A 26,087-nucleotide genomic window follows, 5' to 3' on the forward strand; every position below is an offset into this window, starting at 1 on the left:
AAAAAAAAATTTTGACTGCCTGCGGGCAGTCTATGCTTCAATCTCCACGTGTCTTACAAAAATTAGAAAAAAATATGGTCAGCTGTATTCAATTTAGCATAAATATACGTGGCAGCTGTGTGCTGTAAAAAAATGTTGTCTTTGATAAAAATTTGATAGAAAAAAATTAATAGATGTGTAGGATTTCATTTTTACACGGCATGTATGGTTGCAACCTGCACCATACCAGACATTAAACTAAAAAGTTGTTAAGCGATAAGCTGTTAAGCGTCCAACCACCAAAAGACTCGACGGGACACGGTGCACAAAAGGACCTTTTTTAAAAAAGAAAATTCGTAAAGGGACAAGTTTAAATAAAACATTTTTTTTAACTGCCGGGGGGGCTCCTTGAGCCACAACATGCAAAAGAGTTGGTGGAGAGGATAACAAAGCTGTCCTCATCTTCCTCATCTTCTGTCACCCAGGCTCAAAGTAGTTTGCCTTGAAACGCAGCTGCCAAAGTGGCCTATTCCACCGGCTCCCGAGAATTATTTGGCCAAAGTGTCATTTACATGCTGCTGGAGGATGAGCTGCAATTTGAAGGCTCCGATGTTGGTTCCCAGGGGGGGTAGAGAGAGACGTGAGCCTAGAGAGGGGAGGGGCACAGAAGGACAAGAAACTGGCAGTCAAGTTCCCCAAGCTGCAACATACTGCCAAGTTTGCTCCAGTGATGAGGAGGCAGGGAATTATGAGGTCACTGACCGTACTTGGGTGCCTGAGAGAAGAGAAGAGGAAAGTGAGGAGGAGGAGGCACAACTCCAATAAGGCAGGATGTCCTCCAGGGGTCAGCTTATGGGCTGCCACCCTATTGCATCAAAACCCAGAGCTCCTCAGGTGCAGGGTGCTGCTGACTCCCAGCTGAATTTTAAAAGTTCCTTGGTGTAGGCCTTTTTCGACATGTGTGCAACAAATCGCACCGTTGCTGTTTGCAACCTATGTCTGAAGCGGATCAAGCGTGGCCAGAACAGCAGCTGCTTGGGCACCACATGCTTGACCAGACATATGCCGACCTGTCATGCAGTCCGATGGCAGCAGCACCTGAAAGACCCACATCATAGAAAAAGGCAGACTTCTCCTTGCTCCTCATCTGGGGTCTCAAACCTTACTCCAGTCCTCTCAAAAACCTGCATTGAGAGGAATGAATGTATAGCAATAGGTGTCACAAGTACTTGTAGTCAATCTTCTAGCAGTACACCACCAGTTGAATTCAGCAGGAAAATTTCCCTACTCCAGATGCTGAACCATAAAAATAAATTCAGTCCAGCCATCCACATGCTCAGCATTTAAATGCTAGCTTGGCCAAATTACTAACACTGTAACTGCGGCTTTTTCATCTGGTAGACTACGCCCCCTTTCGTGAATTTGCGGAATGTGCTGTAGCACAGTGGCAGGTTCCAAAACGCCATTTTCCTTTCACGTAAGGCCATTCCGGCTCACTACTGTCATGTGAAAGGCAATGTTTTGGCTTCATTGGACAGGGCAGTCAGAAGTAAGGTTTATATTAAATCTGACTCATGGTCCAGCACTGGGTAACCCTGCTGGCAGCTGGGAAGGATGCAGGACAGGGTTCATTGTTGGAGCTTGTTCTGCCACCACGCCTCCAAAAAGCTAGAGGTTATTCTGCCACAACATCTGTATGCTCCCCTCCTTCCTCTATGGCCACTTCTGCAGAATTGTCCTCTGAACCAGCAGTGCTGCCTAAACGCTCAAGGGGCTACGCAAGCAGTCAGGCAAAAAGATGAAATGTGGTACTTGAGTTGGTCTGCCTGGGGGACAGGAGTCACACTGGAGCAGAGATTCTGTCAGCTCTGCAGGGGCAGGCTCAGAGGTAGTTGGCACCATGCCAGCTTCAGCCAGAAATGGTTGTATGCAACAATGGCACCAACCTTCTCTCTGTCCTCCAACAGGGACACTTGACCCATGTTCCATGTTTGGCACACGTCCTGAATTTGGTAGTGCCGTATTTCTTGACCAGGTGCCCAGGCTTACAAGATCTCCTGAGGCAGGCCAGAAATGTCTGTAGTCTTTTCTGCCGGTCATACAATGCCAGTGCTCGGCTGGTTGACATTCAAAGGGAATGCAACCTGCCCATCAACCACTTCATTTGTGACATGCCCACCAGGTGGAACTCAACGTTGGCAATGCTGCAGCTGCTGCACACACAGCAGAGGGCTATCAATGAGTACCTGTGCAAGTATGGCACAGGACAGGGTTAGGGAAGCTTAGCTTCTTTTTTCGCCATGCCAGTAGCTACTGATCAAGGATGCATGCACTGTCCTGTCACCATTTGAGGAGGCCACAAGGATGGTGAGCAGTGACAATGTACGCATCAGTGACACTGTCCCTCTAGTCTTCCTGCTGGTGCACACGCTTCATGGAATCATGGACAGGGCACTTGAGGCAGAACAGTTGGAGGAAGAGGAGGACTTTCTTTCCTCACAAGGCCCCCTTTATCCAGATAGCATCCCTGCAGGTACACCAAACACACAGGAAGAAGAGGAGGAGGATTGTGTCAGCATGAATGTAGAGGATAGCACTCAGCAGCAGTCTTCAAGGGATTGTTTCAGTCCCCATAAACCCAAGGAGTTGTACGTGGCTGCGAAGAGGTAGTTACGGATAATGTGATCCTTAGTGACCCAGAGGACTCAGAATTGAAGCCCTCTGCAAACTTACGCTGCATGGCCTCCCTGATTCTGCAAAGCCTGCGAAAGGACCCCAGGATTCGTGGTATTAAGGAAAGGGATCATTCATGGCTGGCAACCCTTCATGATCCATGTTACAAAGGTAAGGTTGCAGAACTCATCCTGCTTCATCCTGCCTTCACAGCAGGAGCAGATAATGAAACATCTTTAGAAGGCCTTGGAGAAAAGTTTGTGCAACGCATTTCCAGAACCTGGTGCTGGGCAACGTTTTTCTGAGGCTTCATTCGGTCAGAGGAAGAGCGAATGAGAAGGTTGAAGGTGGCCGGCTGACCGATGCCTTTGAACAATTTTACAGCGCCAAGGTCTGATTGGTTCCAGCAACTATCGCCAGCTTCTGCAGACTTGGAGACTTTTCCCACAGAGCATCCACTAAGTTACTGGGTCTTGAGGTTGGACCATTGGCCAGAAATTGCTCAATATGCAATTGAGCTACTGGTCTGTCCTGCATCCACTGTGTTTTCTGAAAAGCACATTCATGCTGCCAAAGGGTTTGTAATGGATCAAAGAATGCGCCTGTCCACAGACTCCGTTGATAGGCTCACATTTATAAAAATGAATCAGTCCTAGATCAGCAGCTATCAAGCACCTGATGCTGATTTAACTGATTGAATTTGCTATGGATCTGGGATCCCTTGAAGACTGCCTATGCTACCTATTCTATTCCTGCTCAATCATGATGATGCTTCCTTCCAACAATATTTTTGGTTTAGGGCACCACCACCCAAGGCCCAATTTTTACAGTGTTCTGGCACCACCAACACCTAAGGCCCAATTACTATTTTTGAAATGATATTTAACAGTAGGACTGTTACTGCATCCAACAAGAATAACTGTGAGGGGTTACCGTGTTCTGGCACCACCGACACCTAGGACCCAATTTTTCAGCAGAAGTATTTAGTGCAGTCTATATAGTATATATACTGCAGTTCAGAGTATATAGTGCAGTCCTTATAATATAAATACTGCAGTTCAGAGTATATTGTGCAGTCAGTGTAGTATACATAATACAGAGCCGGGCATATAGTGCAGTGTACAATATATAATATAGTGTATTGAAATGGTTAAGGGGAGCCCTATGACAGAATTAAGAAAAAAATGTCACGAGTTCCTTCGTCCATACCAGGCCCTTTGGGTCTGGTATGGATTTTGGGGGGGGGGGGGCCCTATGCCATTAAAAAGAAAAAAAAAGTCGTCATGGAGTTCCCCTTAATATCCATTTCAGACGCGAAGGGCTTGGTATGGATGGGGGGGGGGGGATCCACACTGTTTATTTCAATGATTTTTTATGTATATTGCCAGGATCTGGCAATACATTACAGCCGTGAACTATTTTAAATGACATTTTCTCCTTTACAAATGTAATTTTGCTGCAATTAATTTTGCGCTATTTATAGGCAGACTAAGGACACCCCAGGAACGATATTTAAAGGAATGTTTACTTTTTATTGTTTCACTTTAAGCATTCTTAAAATCACTGCTCTTGATACATGTCCCCTGGGGCATGACCCGGGTCCCCAAACACTTTTCATGGCAATAACTTGCATTTAAGCCTTTAAAATGAGCACTTTTGATTTTTCACGTTTGTGTCCCATAGACTTTAATGGTGTTTGCATGTTCGCACAAATTTTATGTATGTTCGCTTGTTCTGCTGCAAACCAAACCGGGGGTGTTCGCTCATTCCTAGTCTTAACCCTACACCCATTTCTGTGCAACCTAATATTATATGAGTTAATAGAAATAACTGTAAAAACAGTGGTATCATCTTTCTATGTGAATTTTTTAACTAATCCAGTTTCAAAAATTCTTTAAATTGTGCAAAACATATTTTATAATTCTGTTTGATAATGGTTGTCATTCAAAAGCTGAGTTCAAAATGAATGTCATTTCCCACCTTTGAAGTAGCAAAGCTTCTATCCAACTATTTAATTTGAAGTGTTGGGGATAAATATATTTAAATTCTGCACATAATATGTAAAAAATGTCTTATTTTATATTTAGTTATCTCTCTTTCTCTCTCAAAATATATACAGTAAATACTTTTAGCTTTATCATGTTAATTCTGGTTCATTGTTAGTATATGCCAAGAAAACACTTCTAGCAGTCACCAATGACTAAACAGTGAATAGCCAAAGATTTTATTTTCACAGAAGGCTCTGCTGTGATTTTGTTAGAAACAATTAACAGGTACAGACTGAATGAGTGAAGATCACAGCTCATAACAATAAGCTTATTCACTTCCTGCATATGCACTGCACATGCACTGCTCATCAATGAGGGTTTATAAATAATCTGATAAAATAGCTGTTTTATAAATAGCCTCTGTTGGTATATATAGATATGTATGATTATTTAGGGAATATAGATAATTTCTTTTATTCCTCATTTATCCACAGACCAGTCTGAGGGGCTGTGTCAGCAAATACGGTCTGCAGTTTGAGATAACTATTTATTTGAACATCTATTTGGCTTTTGCATTCCCATTGCCTTATGAGGTGAGAGAAGCAAGTCTGAAGTGAACAAAAGCCTACCACTGACCCTTAAAGGGTAACTCCATGTCCTATAAAAAATAAAGCAATCAAAAAGTAATATAGCATGTACAATTGCTACAAAAGCTAAATGTCCTTAAAAAACGCCTTGTCTTTTCAATCAGCAGCAGCTGTAACTTTCTGTACTATGGCAACTTGGAGATATTCTGTACACTGTTGGTGAATAAAAGTGAGCTAAAAACCCTGAAACAGACTGGTAAATAGACCATGTGCATCCTGCTGTTAGCCAGTAATTTCTGAATGGTCACTGTCAGTTTGCATACTTTGCATTCCCTTACTAAATAAGCCTATCTGTTTACTCAAATAGCATTCTCAATTCCTTTAACCACTTCCCAACTGGCGCACAACGATGTACGTCGGCAGAATGGCACGGGCAGGCATATTGGTGTACAGGTACGTCCATTTGAAATTGCCGCCCTGCCATCGTGTGCGCGCCCGCCGGCGACACGCGCACTTGCCGGTCAGGACCCCCGTGAGTCCAGTCGCTGGTCCAGCGGACTCGATCGCCGTGTGGATAGCCGCGATCATCTCACAGGGAGGCTGAACGGGGAGATGCTGTTTACTTCTGCCTAGCAACAAGTGACACTGATCTCTGCTCCCTGTGATTGGAGCAGAGATCAGTGTTCACTATCACAAAGCCACACCCCCTACAGTTAGTAACACGCCCCTAGGACACACTTAACCCTTACACTGCCACCCCCTGGTTAACCCCTGCACTTTCAGTGTCATTTATACAGGAATCAGTGCATTTGTATAGCACTGATTGCTGTATAAATGACAATGGTCCCAAAAATGTATCAAAAATGTCTGATGTGTCCGCCATAATGTCGCAGTCACAATAAAAATTGCTGATCGCCGCCATTACTAGTAAAAAATTTTTTTTTTATAAAAATGACATAAAACTATCAACTATTTTGTAAACGCTATAATTTTTGCGCAAACCAATCAATATTCGCTTATTGTGATTTTTTTACCAAAAATATGTAGAAGAATACATATCGGCCTAAACTGAGGAAAAAAAAGTTTTTTTATATATTTTTGGGGGATATTTATTATAGAGTAAAGTAAAAAATAATTCGTCTTTTTCAAAATTGTCGCTTTTTTTGTAAAAAATAAAAACCGCAGGGGTGATCAAATACCACCAAAAGAAAGCTCTATTTGTGGGAAAAATTTTGTTTGGGAGCCACGTCGCACGACCGCACAATTGTCAGTTAAAGCGATGCAGTGCCGAATCGCAAAAAGTGGTCTGGTCTTAAGCCAGCAAAATGGTCCAGTCTGAAAGTGGTTAAAATATATTCACCTTCAAACCATTTTACACCTGTCTTTGGTAATTTTCAGCTTGGTTTGGTTTTGCTAATTAGTAATTGAATAGTCCTTCAGTGCTTTGCAAGGAAGTATTGACATTTACACAATAAGGTGTAAGAAGGTATATCTTTATCTAATTAAAGATATAAAATGAGGTTGTTAGGGATTGAATTGAACCCAGAACCAGGCAATGTCTCTGCACTTCCAGTTTGCCAGATTATTCTGCTTTATTCAGCCAGTATCTCACTCCTGTCTACCCTGCTGCCGTCCATATTTTGCTACCACTCGTCATCGACCCTTGGCTAGATTACGCTTCTACTTGATCCCAATCTGCAACTACTCATTACTGATCTTTGATTTGTTTACTGACTACACTTCTGTTTGATCCTTACCTGCTTATCTGCTACTGGACCCCGGCTTGCTCACCTCCTGGTGGGGTGATCTCGATCACCCCGACCTGGTACTAACATGCAGCAAAATTCATCTCTACCATCAGGAACTCTTGTGAACACTGGACAGTATTTAGACTCCACACCTCAGATGAGCCTTGTCATGTGCCAGGGTGACTGTATACCTATCCTGCTGGTTGGTGGCAGTCCCACTACTGCTATAGCAACTGGTCTTCGAGCCTGTGTGTGTTGTTTCGCGCAGCCAGGCCACCCTGCTGCAGTAAATGTGCAGTGGGCAGTAAATGTGCAGTGGGCGGTCCGGCAGCAAATTAATGTTAGCAACAGAAATCTCCAACATGACCATTGTTATGCAACAATTGGCTTTGAAGGAGGGTGGGGGGGGGGGGGGGGTGAGGGCTGTCAGGGAAGCTGGTGTAGGAATAACTCCATAATTTTTCAATTACTCATTAAGATAAAAAAGGTTATTTTGATTGCAAAATTTATAAGTAAGTAAGTGAAAAATAAGTGGTGAACAACAGTAGAATATTAATGCATAAGTGGTGGTCTAGTTGTCTAGAATGCTGTGTGGCAAACTTGCTGGTTTCCTGCACTGCATTCCAATTGCACTGCCCTTGCGATCTGCAGCGGGTGTTAGTGCAAAATTAACGACACCTCAAATGCAGGTGGCAAACACAGTGCCTAGTATGAATGAACCCTTAAGAGCCTGGGTTGACAGGTTTTGATGGATCAATGCAGGGTGCTTTTTACAAGGTTTAAGATATTTCTGGATTTGACCTGCATTTGACCTGCTTCAGTTGCTTTAAGGCTGAATTCAAACCAGCCATTGATTGTTAATAGCACCCCAAGCATGGTTAGCCACATGCATCTTGCCATGTAAAAAATGTGCTATAAACATACCAAAATATGCTTTGAAAAAACACTTGATTCTCCATTCCCAGAAAAGGTTCTGTAGTTTCTTTGGCACATTTTGTCGTGCATAGGGCAGCCCATTCAAGTCCAAATAAACACACATAGAACACACAAAAATTTGCCACAAAAACAAATTCAGGAATGGGGATTCCCACTACGCTGAGGGGAAATGGGGCCTTAGAATCTCAGAGAATTAGGAGAGTAGCAGTTATAATGTGTTTAAAATTTGATTGACAATGGTTCAACTGTAAAATCTGTTATGTAAAATTACATATACATATATAACTCTATATAAATATGTAAATTAAAAACACAAAGGTGTACTGACATAAAAACTATTTTTTTTTCATTACATATAGAAATTGGACTTTGAAAACAAAGAAAGCAATGATTTATCACGGCCTGGGGTTCTCACATGGCACATTGTTGGGATGGGCCCAGTCTTGACGAACGTAGTGACGTTTCAACGTACTGACGACACTTCAAAAGAGGATGTTCAATTACTCACCCTTTGGTCAACTTCTGTATTGTTGTCTGATCTTTTGCATTGGTTCTAAGCATGCATGTTTGTACTTTGTACAAAAGTCCAATGGTTTTGTGTACACATGATCGGACTTTGCTTTGTTGTCAAAAAGTTTGTCCATTCGCACAGCCAACAAAAGTCCGATGAAAACCGAAAAAGTTTGTCCGATGGAGCATACACACGGTGGGATGTTGCCTCAACACAGCTAATTTGCACGTTTGTCAAAAAGTCCGATCGTGTGTACGAGCCTTTAGAGATGCACCAAATGTCCAGTCATCCAACTTTGGTGATCCCATGCCGATTGCAGCCTGTTTTTCTTTAGGTTCATAACTCAACAGAAGTGGAGCTCAGTGAAATCTTCTGCTGTCATTACCCATCCTTTTCAAGATCTTCTACAACACACCACATCTGGCACCAACAATCATGGTCAAAATAAACTAATGATTAGGGATGAGCTGAGTGTTTGAGTCGAACCCATGTTCAACTCGAACACCGGCTATTCGCTGTTCGGCGAAACCAGAACATTATGGGCCGTTCGCGTCAAATTCGAGTGGCGCTCACGGCCCATAATGCACTGCGGCATCGCAGTGCATTGCTGGCTGATGGTTGGCCAAGCATGCACTATGACCCACATGCTTGGCCAATCACCGCGCCGTCAGCGAAGAGAGCCATAATGGCCACAGACAGGAAGCCTGTGGCCAATTATGGCTCAGGGGGTTTAGTACACGCCCCACACTATATAAGGCCGCCTGCATGGCGGCCTTGCGTAGTGTGTTGCGGCTCATAGAGAGAGATAGACGGAGAGACAGTGTCTTAATTTCCTTTGAATCTATTGCAATTACAGTCGGTGTATTGTGCCCCCTGCACAGTGTACACTTGAAGCTACCCCAATTGCTGGTGGTGTTCTAGTCCTATACCACAGGCAGCTGCAGCAGTTACAGTTGTGTGTATTGTGCCATCTGCACAGTGTACACATGAAGCTACCCCAATTGCTGTTGTTGTTCTGGTCCTATACCACAGGCAGCTGCAGCAGTTACAGTTGGTATATTGTGCCACCCGCACAGTGTACACCTGAAGCTACCCCAATTGCTGGTGTTGTACTGATCCTATACCACAGGCAGCTGTAGCAGTTACAGTCGGTGTATTGTGCCACCTACACAGTGTACACCTGAAGCTAACCCAATTGCTGTTGTTGTTCTGGTCCTATACCACAGGCAGCTGCAGCAGTTACAGCTGGTGTATTGTGCCACCTGCACAGTGTGCACCTAAAGCTACCCCAATTGCTGCTGTTCTGCTGATCCTATACCACAGGCAGCTCCAGTAATTACAGTTGGTGTATTGTGTCATCTGCACAGTGTGCACCTATAGCTACCCCAATTGCTGGTGTTCTTCAGATCCTATACCACAGGCAGGCAGCTGCAGTAATTGCAGTTGGTGTGCTGTGTCATCTGCACAGTGTGCACCTAAAGCTACCCCATTTGCTGGTGTTCTGCTGATCCTATACCACAGGCAGCTCCAGTTATTACAGTTGGTGTATTGTGTCATCTGCACAGTGTGCACCTAAAGCTACCCCAATTGCTGGTGTTCTTCAGATCCTATACCACAGGCAGGCAGCTGCAGTAATTACAGTCGGTGTACTGTGTCATCTGCTCAGTGTGCACCTAAAGCTACCCCAATTGCTGGTGTTCTTTAGATCCTATACCACAGACAGGCAGCTGCAGTAATTACAGTCAGTGTATTGTGTCATCTGCTCAGTGTGCACCTAAAGCTACCCCAATTTCTGGTGTTCTTCAGATCCTATAGCACAGGCAGGCAGCTGCTGTAATTACAGTCAGTGTACTGTGTCATTTGCTCTCCCTGCAGGCCATTAGTATGTCTGGAAGGCCAAAAAGGAGAGGCAGACAGTCACAAGCCAATAAAAGAGGGCAAGCAGGCTCTGTGTCTAGAGGCAACAGTGCTGGTCGTGGACGTGGTGCATCCTCATCAGCAAGTGGCAATGGGACACGCTTGTCCTTATTTTCGGCAGCTGGACGTGTTGAGCTGCAACATGCCTAAGACTTGGTAGAGTGGATGACAAAGCCCTCCTCATCCTCCTCATCCTTCTCATCCTCTCTCACCAGGCTCAGGGTACTGGCAAAGCAGCTGCCAACACAGCCTCTTCCCTCATCTCAATGGCATCAGTCACTCCTTCCCTAGACCCACCATGTCCTCCTGAGGAGTCCCCCAAACTGTTTGAGCACAGTGTTGGGTACATGCTGCAGGAGGATGCACAGCGTTTTGAAGGCTCTGATGATGATACCCAGCTAGAGGAAGGCAGTAGCGTGAGCCCAGGGTGTGGGGATGCCCAAGAAGGGCAGCAATCTGGCAGTCATGTTTCACCACCTGCAGCATACTGCCAGGTGCGCTCCAGTGATGAGGATGGAGGGGATGATGAGGTCACTGACTCCACATGGGTGCCTGATAGGAGAGAGGAGGAGGAGGCTCATCTCCAATGAGGCAGGAGCCAGCTTAAGGGCAGCACACCGACTGAATCACACCGCAGAGCTCCGCCTGTGCAGGGTGCTGCCTATGCGCGTTATTCACATTGCATGACTCTTCTGGCAGCTGGGAAGGATGCAAGATAAGGTGCAGTCGTGTTGGAGGTTGTTCCGCCACCACGCCTCCAAAATTCTATTACTGGTGATTGTGACACACCTCTCTCCTCCACCCCCTCCCGTTCTTCTTGCTCCATGAACTCTTCCTGTGCTTTGTCCTCTGAACCAGCAGTGCTCCATAGGAGTTCAAGGGGCTACGCAAGTACGCAGGCAAAAAGATGCCATGCCATGCTTGCGCTGGTGTGCTTGGGGGACAGGAGCCACACTGGGGCAGATATTCTGTGAGCTCTGCAGGGGCAGGCTGAGAGGTGGTTGACGCCACACCAGCTTAAGTCAGAAATGGTGGTTTGCGACAATGGCACCAACCTCCTCTCCGCCCTCCGACAGGGACAACTGACCCATGTGCCCTGTGTGGCTCACGTCTTTAACTTGGTGGTGCAGCAGTTCTTGGGCAGGTACCCGGGCTTACAGGATATCCTGAGGCAGGCCAGGAAAGTCTGTGTGCATTTCCACCGATCATTTAATGCCAGTGCTCGGCTGGCTGAGCTCCACAAGTAGTTGAACCTGCCCAAGAACCGCCTTATATGTGACATGCCCACCAGGTGGAACTCAACGTTGGCCATGCTGCAGCGGCTGCACATGCAGCAGAGGGCCATCAATGAGTACCTGTGCGACTACGGCACCAGGGCAGGGTCAGGGGAGCTTGTTTTTTTTTTCACCACACCAGTGGGGCATGATCAGGGATGCATGCACTGTCCTGTCACCATTTGAGGAGGCCACGAGGATGGTGAACAGTGACAGTGCATGCATCAGTGACACTGTACCTCTTGTACACCTGTTGGCGCATATGCTGCGTGGCATAATGGACAGGGCACTTGAGGCAGAACAGAGGCAGGAAGAGGAGGACTTCCTTGTCTCTCAAGGCCTCCTTTATACAGACAGTGTTCCTGCTGTCCCACCCATCACACAGGAAGAGGAGGAGGAGGAGGTTTGTGTCAGCATTGAGGGGGAGCCTGGCACTCAGCATCAGCAGCAGCAGTCTTTTAGGGATGATTTACAGTCCCAAGAAACCTGTGGAGGAAACCTCTGCAGGGGCAGGCTGAGAGGTGGTTGACGCCACACTAGCTTAAGCCAGAAATGGTGGTTTGCGACAATGGCACCAACCTCCTCTCCGCCCTCCCACAGGAACAACTGACCCATGTGCCCTGTGTGGCTCATGTCCTTAACTTGGTGATGCAGTGGTTCTTGGGCAGGTACCCAGGCTTACAGGATGTTCTGAGGCAGGCCAGAAAATTCTGTGTGCATTTCCGCCAGTCATATAATGCCAGTGCTCAGCTGGCTGAGCTCCGAAAGGAAATGAAAATGCCCAGGAACTGCCTAATCTGTGACATACCCACCAGGTGGAACTCAACGTTGGCCATGCTGCAGCGGCTGCACACGCAGCAGATGGCCATCAATCAGTACCTGTGCACCAAGATAGGGTCAGGGGAGCTTGTTTTTTCCCCCACACTAGAGGGCCATGATCAGGGATGCATGCACTGTCCTGTCACCATTTGAGGAGGCCACGAGGATGGTGAGCAGTGACACTGCATGCATCAGTGACACTGTACCTCTTGTCCACCTATTGGAGCACATGCTGCATGGAATAATGGACAGGGCACTTGAGGCAGAACAGATGCAGGAAGAGGAGGACTTCCTTGCCTCTCAAGGTCCCCTTTATCCAGACAATGTTCCTGCTGGCCTGCCAATCACACAGGAAGAGGAGGAGGAGGAAGATTGTGTCAGCATGGAGGTGGAGCCTGGCACTCAGCATCAGCAGCATTCTTTTAGGGAGAATTTACAGTCCCAAGAAACCCGTGGACTTGTATGTGGCTAGGAGGAGGTGTCTGTGGTTCATGTCGTCCTTAGTGACCCAGAGGAATCTGGACCGAATGCCTCAGCTAACCTACACTGCATGACCTCCCTGATCCTGCAAAGCCTGCGGAAGGATCCTCATATTCAGCGGATCAAGGAGAGGGATCATTACTAGTTGGCAACTCTCCTTGATCCATGGTACAAGGGTAAGGTTGCGGACCTTATCTTGCCATCGCAGAGGGAGCAGAGGATGAGACATCTTCGGGAGGCATTGCAGAAAGGTCTGTGCAACGTGTTCCCAGAGACTGGAAAGTTACAAATTCCTGGTCCTGGACAACGTGTTACTGAGGCTTCAGTCAGTCACAGAAGGAACGGTGGAGAAGGTAGCCGTCTGTCCGATGCGTTCAGACAATTTTTTAGTCCGCAGCCCCAAGGTATGATCGGTTCCAGCAACCATCACCAGCATCTGATTTACATGTTGCAGGAATACCTAGGGGCAAGATCAGACTTGGACACCTTTCCCACCAAAAATCCTCTGGGTTACTGGGTCTTGAGGATGGATCACTGGCCAGAGCTTGCACAGTATGTAATTGAGCTACTGGACTGTCCCGCATCCAGTGTTCTTTCGGAGCATACAGTCAGTGCTGCTGGAGGCTTTGTAACCGATCACAGGGTGCGCCTGTCCACCTACTCGGTTGATCGACTGACCTTCATAAAGATGAATCAGTCTTGGATCACCACCAGCTACCAAGCCCCTAAAGCTGATGTAACCGAATAATGTTTTTTGAAATGTCACATCCCTTCAAGACTGCCTATGCTGATGCTGAGTGACTATCCTGTTATGCTGACTGACTATCCTCTTCCTCCTCAATGATCCTGCTGATAGCTTGGAAGAACAGTTTTGGTTCTGGGTGCCGCCACCAGTGGCTAAGGCCCAATTTTTCAGCCCCTGTTTAACAGGGGCATGTAATTACAATTTTTGATGCAATACTTTGCAGCAGGGCTAATTTCTGCACTCCAACTAGAGTATCTGTGAGGGGTTGCAGTGTCCTGGCACCAGCACTAGTGCCTAAGGCCCAATTTTTCACCCCCTGTTTAACAGGGGCGTGTAATTACAATTTTTGATGCAGGGCTCATTCCTGCTCACCAACTAGAGTTTCTGTGATGTGTTGCAGTGTTGTGGCACCAGTGCCTAAGGCCCAATTTTTCTGCCCCTGTTCAACAGGTGCATGTAATTACAATTCTTGATATAATATTTCACAACAGGGCCCGTTCCAGCGCCCACCAAGAGTAACTGTGAGGACTTACAGTGTTATGGCACCAGCAACACCACCACCACCAAAGGCCCAATTTTTCTACCACTGTTCAACAATGGCATGTAATTACAATTCTTAATATAATAGTTCACAGCAGGGCATTCCAGCGCCCACCAAGAGTCAATTTGAGGGCTTACATGGTTGTGGCAACACCAACACCTTAGGCCCAAATTTCTGCAGAGCATATAGGGCAGGCCCCTACTTTCAAACATCCAACTTACAAATGTCTCCTACTTGCAAGCGGAAGGAGACAACAGGAAGTGAGATGAAAAAAGACGGACTGAAAAAAAATGTTACAGCGGTGATAACCCTTCCCTATGTTTTCCACAAAGCTTAAAAATAGATTTTTTGCCTGGAGCTACACTTTGTACCACTGTACCCTTCCCTATGTTTTCCAAAAAGCTTAAAAATAGATTTTTTGCCTGGAGCTACACTTTGTACCAGTTCAAAATACAAACAGATTCTACTTAACAACAAACCTACACAGTCCCTGTCTTGTTTGCACCGCCTGTATACTGCTGTTCTGAGTATATAGGGCCTGGGGGCCCCACGCCTTTCCTTTTTTTAATTTGGGTACGGGGTTCCCCTTGGTATCTGTACAAGACCCAAAAGGGCTGGTAATTGGCAGGGGGGGGGGGGGGGGGGCTACCCATGCCATTTTTCTCAATGATTTTCATCCATATTGCCGGGACCAGACACTACATTAAAATCACAAGTTTTAAATGACTTTTTTCCGTTAGAAATGTAATATTTTGCAGGGACTGTTCTAAACATGGGAAACACATGCTACTTCACAGGCATACTATAGACACCCCCCAAGCATGATATGTAAAGGAATAGTTCACTTTTTTTCACGTTAAGCATCATTAAAATCAGTGCTCACAAAAAAACTGCAGTTTTTAAAACTTTTTTTTTCCATTGATATATGTCCACTGGGGCAGGAGCCGGGTTGCCAAACCCTTTTTAGGACAATAACTTGCATATTAGCCTTTAAAATTAGCACTTTTGATTTCGAACGTTTGAGTCCCATAGACTTTAATGGGGTTCTAAAGTTCGTGCAAATTTTCGGTCCGTTCGCAGTTTCTGGTGCGAACCGTACCGGGGGGTGTTCGGCTCATCCCTACTAATGATGAAATGCCGCCATCGTTCTAATGCTTGGTCATAAAACAATTTTTCTTCCAGAGCATGACTGCGTGCTTTATTCATTAAGTTATTGAGCTGGTATACCGATAAACAAGCCACTGAATATTTATGTATGCATAATATACAGTATATTTATAATATACTGAACATTTACAAACATGCCTTTTAAAGTTTTCTTTACTGTTTTTTTATGGACAGAAAAGAGAAGAAAAGAAAGCATTGTTGCATAATGATATACAATCTGTGCTGTATTAATGGACAGCAACCTTACCCCTGATTTTTACGATTGAAATAGTAATTTTTCCCACTCGCTTACTGTTCAGTGTATCTGATAAAAATGTTCTGTGAATCTCTGGTAAAAGTAGCAATCATAAAAATGATTTATGAAAGCATGGGATTAATATTTTTTCAAGCCACAGGAACACAGAGCATAGGACACAATGGGGTTGATTTATTAAAGGAATGGGAACTGTTCACTAGGGATGAGCCGAACACCCCCTGGTTCGGTTCGCACCAGAACTTTCGAACGGACCCCAAATTCGAACGAACTTTAGAACCCCATTGAAGTCTATGGGACTCGAACGTTCGAAATTAAAAGTGCTAATTTTAACGGCTAATATGCAAGATACTGTCCTAAAAAGGGTTTGGGGACCTGGCTCCTGCCCCAGGGGACATGGGTCAATGCATAAAATGTTTTTAAAAATGGCCGTTTTGGCGGGAGCACTGATTTTAATGACGATTAAAGTGGGAAAAAAAAGCGAAATATTCCTTTAAATATGGTGCCTGGGGGGTGTCTGTAGTATGCCTGTGAAGTGCCACATGTTTCCCGTGTTTAGAACAGTCCCTGCACAAAATGACATTAAACGGAAATAACACCATTTAAAACTGCTTGCGGTTTTAATGTTATATCTGGTTCCTGCAATATGGTTGAAAATCATTGAGAAAAATGGCATGGGTAGCCCTCCCTGCCCATTACCAGCCTATTTGGGTCTTGTACGCATATTAAGGGGAACCCTGTACCCATATTAAAAAAAGGAAATGCGTGTGGCCCCCAGGCCCTATATACTCAGAACAGCAGTATACAGGCGGTGCAAACAAGACAGGGACTGTGTAGGTTTGTTGTGTTAAGTTGAATCTGTTTGTAATTTTCAACTGGTACATTTTTAAAGTGTAGCTCCAGTCAAAAAAACTATTTTGTAAGCTTTTTGGAAAACATAGGGAAGGGTTATCACCCCTGTATAATTTGTTTTGTCGTCCATCTTTTTTCATCTCACTTGCTGTTGTCTCCTTCCGTTTGCAAGTAGGAGATGTTTGTAAATTGAATGTTTGAAAGTAGGGGCCTGCCCTATATGCTCTGCAGAAATGGCGGAACAAGGTGTTGGTTTTGCCACAACATTGTAAGCCCTCAAAGTGACTCTTGGTGGGCGCTGGAGCTCCCTGCTGTGAACGATTATATCAAGAATTGTAATTACATGCCATTGTTGAACAGTGGTAGAAAAATTGACCTTTGGTGGTTGTGGTGCTGGTGCCACAACACTATAAGTCCTCACCGTTACTCTGGGTGGGCACAGGAAGGGGCCCTCCTGTGAAATATTATATCAAGAATTGTAATTACATGTCCCTGTTAAACAGGGGCAGAAAAATTTGGCCTTAGGCACTGCTGCTGGTGCCACCACACTGCAACCTCTCCCATATACTCTAGTTTTATTGCAGGAATTAGCCCTGCTGCAAAGCATTGCATCAAAAATTGTACTTAAACGCCCCTGTTAAACAGGGGCAGAAAAATTGGGCCTTAGGCACTGGTGCTGGTGCCACCACACTGCAACCTCTGCCATATACTCTAGTTTTATTGCAGGAATTAGCCCTGCAGCAAAGCATTGCATCAAAAATTGTAATTAAACGCCCTGTTAAACAGGGGCAGAAAAATTGGGCCTTAGGCACTGGTGCTGGTGCCACCACACTGCAACCTCTGCCATATACTCTAGTTTTATTGCAGGAATTAGCCCTGCTGCAAAGCATTGCATCAAAAATTGTAATTAAACGCCCCTGTTAAACAGGGGCAGAAAAATTGGGCCTTAGGCACTGGTGCTGGTGCCACCACACTGCAACCTCTGCCATATACTCTTGTTTTATTGCAGGAAAGGGGCAGAAAAATTGGGCCTTAGGCATCACCCAGAACCAGAAATGTTCTTCCAACATATCAGCAGAGGAGGAAGAGGATAGACAATCAACATAACAGGACAGTCACTCAGCATCAGCATAGGCAGTCTTGAAGGGATGTCATATTTCAAAAAAATTATTCTGTTACATCAGCTTCAGGTGCTTGGTAGCTGTGGGTGATCCAAGACTGATTCATCTTGATGAAGGTCAGTCTGTCAACTGATTCGGTGGACAGGCGCACCCTGTGATCGGTAACAAAGCCACCAGCAGCACTGATCTCACCATCTGCTGCGCATGCTTCGCAGACTCATCCCTTTTATCCCAAAGAATGACAAAGCAGTGGTAGTTGGAACAATCATTAATTCACCACTGGACTACGCAAACTCGCTTTACATAGGATTACCACAATATCAACTTGCGCGATTACAACTGATCCAAAACACGGCGGCAAGGCTGATAACAGGAAAAAAACCCTGGGAATCCATTTCTACTTCACTGAGGAGCTTACATTGGCTAACCGTAAAAAATCGGATCATGTTCAAGACCCTTTGCCTCACCCACAAATGCGTGCATAGAGAAGCTCCGCAATACCTAATGGAGAAAATAAATCATTACACACCAAACCGCAGTCTTCGATCAGCCAACAAAAACCTCCTCCTCGTGCCCAAAGCCCGGTATAAATCCAAGGGTGATCGGAGATTCGCTGTCCAAGGGCCTCGGCTATGGAATGCTCTACCAATCAACATCCGCCTGGAAGAAAATCACCTGGCTTTTAGGAAAAAACTCAAGACCTACCTCTTTTAGCAGATGATCAAAGCTCGCCACAGCGCCTAGAGGCGATTCAGTTCGCATTGTGCGCTATATAAGTATTTCATTCATTCATTCATTCACTGAAGGTGCGTTCCGAAAGAACGCTGGATGCAGGACAGGCCAGTAGCTCAATTGCATACTGTGCAAGCTCTGGCCAGTGATCCATCCTCAAGACCCAGTAAGCCAGAGGATTTTCGGTGGGAAAGGTGTCCAAGTCTGACCTTGCCCCTAGGTATTCCTGCACCATGTAAATCAGACGCTTGCGATGGGTGCTGGAACCGATCATACCTTGGGTCTGCGGACTAAAAAATTGTCTGAAAGCATCAGTCAGACGGCCACCTTCTCCACCACTCCTTCTGAACGATGCCTCAGCAACACGTTGTCCAGGACCAGGAGTTTGTAACCTCCCAGTCTCTGGGAACGCATTGCACAGACCTTTCTGCAAGGCCTCCCGGAGATGTCTCATCCTCTGCTCCCTCTGCGATGGCAAGATAAGGTCGGCAACCTTACCCTTGTACCGTGGATCAAGGAGAGTGGCCAGCCAGTAATGGGCCCTCTCCTTGATCCGAAGAATACAAGGATCCTTCCGCAGGCTTTGCAGGATCAGGTAGGCCATGCAGCGTAGGTTAGCTGAGGCATTCGGTCCAGAGTCCTCTGGGTCACTAAGGACAACATGATCCGCAGCTACCTCCTCCCAGCCACGTACAAGTCCACGTGTTTCTTGGGACTGTAAATCATCCCTACAAGACTGCTGCTGCTGCTGCTGCTGATGCTGAGTGCCAGCCTCCACCTCCATGCTGACACAATCATCCTCCTCCTCCTCTTCCTCCTCCTCATCCTCTTCCTGTGTGATGGGTGGCACAGCAGGAACACTGTCTGGATAAAGGGGGCCTTGAGAGGCAAGGAAGTCCTCCTCTTCCTGCCTCTGTTCTGCCTCAAGTGCCCTATCCATTATTCCACGCAGCGTATGCTCCAAGAGGTGGACAAGAGGTACAGTGCCACTGATGCATGCACTGTCACTGCTCACTATCCTTGTGGCCTCCTCAAATGGTGACAGGACAGTGCATGCATCCCTGATCATGCCCCACTGGCGTGGTGAGAAAAAAACGAGCTCCCCTGACCCTGTCCTGGTGCCGTAGTCGCACAGGTACTCATTGATGGCCCTCTGCTGCGTGTGCAGCCGCTGCAGCATGGCCAACGTTGAGTTCCACCTGGTGGGCATGTCACATATAAGGCGGTTCTTGGGCAGGTTCAACTCCTTTGGAGCTCAGCCATCCGAGCACAGGCATTAAATGATCGGCGGAAATGCACACAGACTTTCCTGGCCTGCTTCAGGACATCCTGTAAGCCGGGGTACCTGCCCAAGAACCGCTGCACCACCAGGTTAAGGACGTGAGCTACACAGGGCACATGGGTCAGTTGTCCCTGTCGGAGGGCGGAGAGGGGGTTGGTGCCATTGTCACAAACCACCATTCCTGGCTTAAGCTGGCGTGGCGTCAACCACCTCTCGGCCTGCCCCTGCAGAGCTGACAAAACATCCGCCCCAGTGTGGCTCCTGTCCCCCAAACAAACCAGCGCAAGCACGGCATGGCATCGTTTTGCCTGCGTACTTGCGTAGCCCCTGGAACGCCTACGAAGCACCGCTGGTTCTGAGGACAGAGCACTGGAAGAGGCCATGGAGGAAGAAGAAGAGGAGGGGGTGGAGGAGAGAGGTGTGTCACAACCAATAGTAGCATTTTGGAGGCGTGGTGGCGGAACAACCTCCAACACTACTGCACCTTGTCCTGCATCCTTCCCAGCTGCCAGAAGAGTGACCCAATGGGCCGTGAAAGACAGGTAACGTCCCTGTCCATGCCTGCTGGACCATGAGTCAGCGGTAATATGCACCTTACCGCTGACCGCCCTGTCCAGCAAGGCAAGGACATTGCCTTCCACATGCCGGTAGAGAGCCGGAATCGCCTTCCGTGAGAAAAAGTGGCGTTTGGGGACCTGCCACTGAGGAACCGCACATTGTACAAACTCACGGAAGGGGGCCAAGTCTACCAACTGAAAAGGCAGCAGTTGAAGTGCTAGCAATTTAGCCAAGCTAGCATTCAACCGCTGGGCATGTGGATGGCTGGGAGTGAACTTCTTTCGCCGGTCCAGCAGCTGTGGCAGGGACATTTGCCTGCTATAATCGGACGTGGGTGTACCGCTAGCAGAGTTCCCGGAAGCCCTTGGCTGTGACACACCTAATTCTACACCTTCATTCCTCTCAGAGCAGGTTTCAGAGAGGACTGAAGGTCTAGTGGGGTTGGAGATGCCAGCTGATGAGGAGCAAGGAGAGGTCCGCTTTGTTCTTTGGTGTGGGTCTTTGAGGTACGCTTGCCAACGAGCTGCATGGCAGGTCAACATATGTCTGGTCAAGCATGTGGTGCCCAAGCGGCTGATGTTTTGGCCACGCGAGATACGCTTGAGACATATGTTGCAAATAGCAGCGGTGCGATCTGATGCACTCGTCTCAAAAAAGGCCCACACCAAAGAACTTTTAGAATAACGCGCAGAGGCAGCGCCCTGCACAGGCGGAGCTCTGCGGTGTGATTCAGTCGGTGTGCTGCCCCTAAGCTGGCCCCCGGAGGGCATCCTGCCTCGTTGGACATGTGCCTCCTCCTCCTCCTCCTCTCTCCTTCCAGGCATCCACGTGGAGTCAGTGCCCTCATCATCCCCTCCCTCTTCATCGCTGTAGCAAACCTGGCAGTATGCTGCAGCTTGTGGAACATGACTGCCAGATTGCTGTCCTTCTTGAGCATCCCCTCTCTCTGCGCTCACGCTACTGCCTTTCTCTAGCTGAGTGTCATCATCAGAGCCCACAAAACACTGGGCATCCTCCTGGAGCATGTACCCAACACTGTGCTCAAAGAGTTCAGGAGACTCCTCAGGAGGACATGGTGGGTCTAGGGAAGGAGTCACTGATGATGACATTGAGAGGAGGGAAGACGATGCGTTGGCAGCTGCTTTGCTAGTACCCTGAGACTGGGTGAGAGAGGATGAGGAGGATGAAGAGGGCTTGGTCATCCACTCTACCAAGTCGTGGCATGTTGCGGTTCAACATGTCCAGCTGCCGAAAAGAAGGACAAGCGTGTCCCATGGCCACATGCTGATGACAATGCACCGCGTCCACGACCAGCACTGTTGTCTCTAGACACAGAGCCTGCTTGCCCTCTTTTATCGGCTCGCGCCTGTCTGCCTCTCCTTGCTGGCCTTCCAGACATGGTAATGGCCTGAAGGGAGTTGGGTAAACAGCAGTGTAATGGAGTCACACAACACCCACTAAGCCCTGCAGATGGCTCTATTAGAGAACAGCAATAAACGGTAGATACAGGTGTATATTGTGCTGGAGTCACAAAAAACCCACTAACTCCTGCAGATGCCTTTTTTATAGAACACCAGAGATAAAGGGGTATATACAGATGTATACTGTGCCGTGCTGGAGGCACACACAACTTCCAATAACTCCTGCAGATGGCAAGTGGGCTCAAATAGATAAGAGCTATGTAGGTGGATATAGCGGTGTGTACTGGGTACAGAGCACGCAGACAGCACGCACAAGCTCCTAACACTACTGACTGCAAGCTCTATTATAAAAGATAGATCACTAGCTATATAGGTGAGGTGAATATAGCGGTGTATACTGCGGTCAGGGCACACAGACAACAACCACTACACAACAGCAAGATCGAAAATCGTCCGAAAACGATCGGTGTGTACTGTGTTGAAGGTACACAGAACACCCACTAACTGCTTCAGACGCCAACACACTACACTAGGCCGCCGCGCTGGTCTCCTTATATAGTGTGGGGTGTGTACTACACAGCCTGAGCTATGATTGGCCACAGGCATCCTGCCTGTGGCCAATCATGGCTCTCCTCGCTGCTGGCGCTGAGATTGGCCAAGCATGCGGGGTCACAGTGCATGCTTGGCCAATCATGAGCCAGCAATGCACTGCGATGACGCAGTGCATTGTGGGCCGTGAGCGCCACACGAATTTGGAGCGAACGGCCCATAACGTTCGGAATTCGCCGAACGGGCGAACAGCCGATGTACGTTCGACTCGAACACGAAGCTCATCCCTACTGTTCACCCAGCAAAGTGTATGTTTACGGAATGTTATAAAATATGGTGAACGTTTATTTACTTTGAATCCCCAATAATGTCTGAGGATTTGACGTACCAATAGAGGCTGAATTAATGAGCAGGCTTCCCTTATGCCCCGTACACACGATAAGATTATCGTAAGAACGTTCTTCCGAACATAATCGTATACGAGTCTCTAATCTAATCGGCCGCCTCATACACACGTTAAGAATATCGTATGAACATCCATCCAAATATAATCGTATGCGCGTCTAGAATCGAATCGGCAGCGTAGTTATATCAGAAAATCCCGTACGATCAACTCAAACGTCCCCTGTGCGTAGGTACGTTCTGCAGCGTGGTAGTCGGAGGTGATGTCAGAACTTGACCTTGTGTAGGCCACACCTTTGGGTTCGCAGTGGCGTGGAGATCGTAGCATAGAAGGACGTGTGTTCGTTCTTGAGAATTTCGATATATACGACAGTTCTTTTCTGAACATGGACGTATACATGGAAGAGCAAACACTGCCACTGGTAATGCTTGGAGTTTTGGCCATCCAAAATGGTTTGAAAAAAAAGAAGAAGAAAAGGAGCATATGGTCAAAACAATGGCTGCAGAACCGAGAGAACTATTCACATATGACCTTTCTTTAAGAATTACAGGAGAATAATCCTGACGATTACAGAAACTACCTCAGAATGGACAATGAATGTTTCAAGGAATTGTTGCAGCTGGTGACACCATTAATAAAAAAAAAAACTACAATTATGCGGCAGCCAATAAGTCCAGAGCAGAGATTAATTGCAACACTGAGGTATCTTGCAACCGGGAGAAGTCTGCAGGACCTAAAATTCTCCACAGGAATATCACCTCAATCACTGGGGAGAATAATACCAGAAACCTGCAAGGCCATCATTGATGCGCTTCAGAGAAACTATGTCAAGGTACATTATGTCAACCTACCAATAGTAACCACTTAGGCCCCTTTCACACGGGGCGGATCAGTAATGATCCGCCCCGTGATGATCCGCTCACTCAGTGGGGATCGCTCCGTTGTCCCCGCTAAGCCGGCGGTGGACAGGGCGGTCTCCGCACACTGTGCAAGGACCGCCCTGTCAGCTCTCCGCTCTCCTCTATGGGGAACGGATGAGCACGGACCGTCTGTCCGTGTTCATCCGATCCGCTCTGCAGACGGATTGAAAAATAGGATTTTCCTCTGTCTGCAGAATCGGACCATAGCGGAGGCGGACAATAGCGGGTGTCTGCGGATGTTCACCCGCAGACACCCGCTATCACATAGGGATGCATGTATGTCCGTATTTCATCCGCAAACAGATGGATGAAATATGGACATACTGTCCGCATGTGTGAAAGGGGCCACCGGACCATTTTGCTGGTCAAAGACCAGACCACTTTTTGTGATTCGTCACTGCGTTGCTTTAACTGACAATTGCGCGATCAAGCGACATGGCTCCCAAACAAAATTGACGTCTTTTTTTCCCCACAAATAGAGATTTCTTTTGGTGGTATTTGATCACCTCTGCGGTTTTTAATTTTTGCGCTATAAACAAAAATAGAGCAACAATTTTTTTTTAAAACGCATTATTTTTTACTTTTTGTTGAATTACAGGTACGCCCGTTTGCCTGCCCGTGCCATTCTGCCAGCGTACATCGGCGTGAGCTGGTCGGGAACTGGTTAACTAACTAGCTTTGTATAGATTTTTTTTATTGTAAGTTTAATATAGAAAAGAATCCAAAAAGTATATTAAATAGAATCTAATCTAAAGTATATTAAAACTTTATATTTTTTTGTTGCTTTTACAGTTTCCAAGCAACCCACCTGAGTGGATGGAAGTTGCTAATAAATTCAAAGAATTGTGGAATTTCCCCAATTGTGGAGGAGCCATCGACGGCAAACATGTGCGCATCGTTCCACCACCAAATTCTGGATCCTACTACTTCAACTATAAAGGTTTCTACAGCATCATAATGCTAGCGGTAGTAGATGCCAAATACAATTTTCTATATCTTGATATAGGAAAAAATGGCCGGAACTCTGATGGTAGTGTAATCCAGCAGACAGAATTCTATCACCGTCTCCAGAATGGAACACTTAACCTACCCACACGTGACGACACATTTGAAAACATGAACTTTGTGTTTGTAGCTGATGATGCGTTCGCATTAAGTGAAAATGTTTTAAAACCATTCCCTATGCGTAACCTGACTCCAGACCAAAGGATCTTCAATTACAGATTATCAAGGGCCCGCAGGGTGGTAGAAAATGCCTTTGGGATCTTGGCCAACAGATTTCGTTTGTTCCTAACAAGCATAAATATGTCAATACCTAAAATGGATATTATTGTGCTTTGTTGCTGTGTCTTACACAATTACTTTTGTCAACATTCCCCAGCATACAGTACCCCTTCACCAAGGGATCCAGACACAATGGCAGTGCCTAATGTTAGCGGCTTTGGTGGTCAAGAAACTATGGAAGTGCTCACACCGTTGAGCAGTGCACACCCGAGATTGCCTACATTGAATGCAAGGCAATGCAGATTGGAATATCTGAACTACTTTTCTGGAATTGGAGCAGTGCCCTGGCAGTCAGATATTTAAAAAAAAAAAAAAGATTGCAGACACTTGATGAATTGATGTTTCACATATTAAATACCATATTACAACGCCACATTCTGTTTTAACACTTTTATATGTCATTAAACTTAGTTGACTTATGTGAACAATGTTTTAGTGGGATATGCATAGCTACAATTCCTTCCAGTGTATAATTGTAAATGGAAAAAAATGCATTTTAACTACTTCCCACCTGCCGGTCTTCATATGACGTCCTTGACTTTGTGTGGGGATATCTTAATGATGCTTGCAGCTACAGGCATCATTCAGATATCAGCTTTTGTAGTTGGCGATTCCTAACACCATAAGATTGATCATAGCGGCTGTTCCGCTGCTCGATAGTTCTTACAGGAGGCGAGAGTGGACTTCCCCCCCCCCTCCCGCCGCCCTCCGGTGCTTCTACCAACTCACCATTACAATCAAAGAAAAAAGGGACAAAAACAAAATCACAGCGCAAACGTTTTTATTCAACTATAATAAAGAAAACTATGATGGTGCACATAAAGGAACAGTAGATCAATGATTCAATAAGGAATTTTTTTTTTGTTTGTTTTGTTTATAGAGAAACATAATTGTTTTAATATTTGTACGGATTGATATATTATCCAGTAATCATGGACATGTTTAGTTGTCCTTGGCCTCTATAAGGGGAGGATCCAGAACAGGGATATGCTATTAGCAGACCTCCAGCTGCTGCACAACTACAACTCCCATGAGGTACAGCAAGACTGACAACCACAAGCGTGACACCCAGAGGCAGACGCATGATGGGCCTTGTAGTTAGGTAACAGCTGGAGTTCTGCTAATTGCATATCCCTGATGTAGAACATATCCATTATTGATATACTTTGTACATATCGATTACAAACGTAAACAATATAAACATTATTCCAGCCTCTGCGTTATGCAGTACCATGTGGTCAAGAGGGGGGTGGGTTTCGGTGTTCTAAAGACAAATGCCACCTCCATTGGATAGTGTCCGCCCTGTACTGGGCAGGCATAGCTTTTGCACAGTACGGATGACAAAGT

At 46.3% G+C, this 26,087-nt stretch overlaps 1 protein-coding gene across 1 annotated transcript in view; it reads left to right on the plus strand.

Annotated features, from left to right (window-relative positions):
* LOC143925721 (uncharacterized) overlaps nucleotides 1–25,202 on the plus strand; it is a 102,383-nt gene extending 77,181 nt beyond the window's left edge. Inside the window, exon 3 of the mRNA XM_077450176.1 lies at nucleotides 24,212–25,202. Within this exon, the coding sequence (XP_077306302.1) occupies nucleotides 24,212–25,043 (832 nt within the window). The 3' untranslated portion in view covers nucleotides 25,044–25,202. The remainder of the gene's footprint in view (nucleotides 1–24,211) is intronic.
* Nucleotides 25,203–26,087: the final 885 nt, after the last annotated feature.

The sequence above is a fragment of the Lithobates pipiens genome, unplaced genomic scaffold (genome assembly GCF_037356315.1).
Source record: "Lithobates pipiens isolate NorthernLeopardFrog02 unplaced genomic scaffold, aLitPip1_a1.2 Scaffold_22, whole genome shotgun sequence".
Taxonomy (NCBI): Eukaryota; Metazoa; Chordata; class Amphibia; order Anura; family Ranidae; genus Lithobates; species Lithobates pipiens.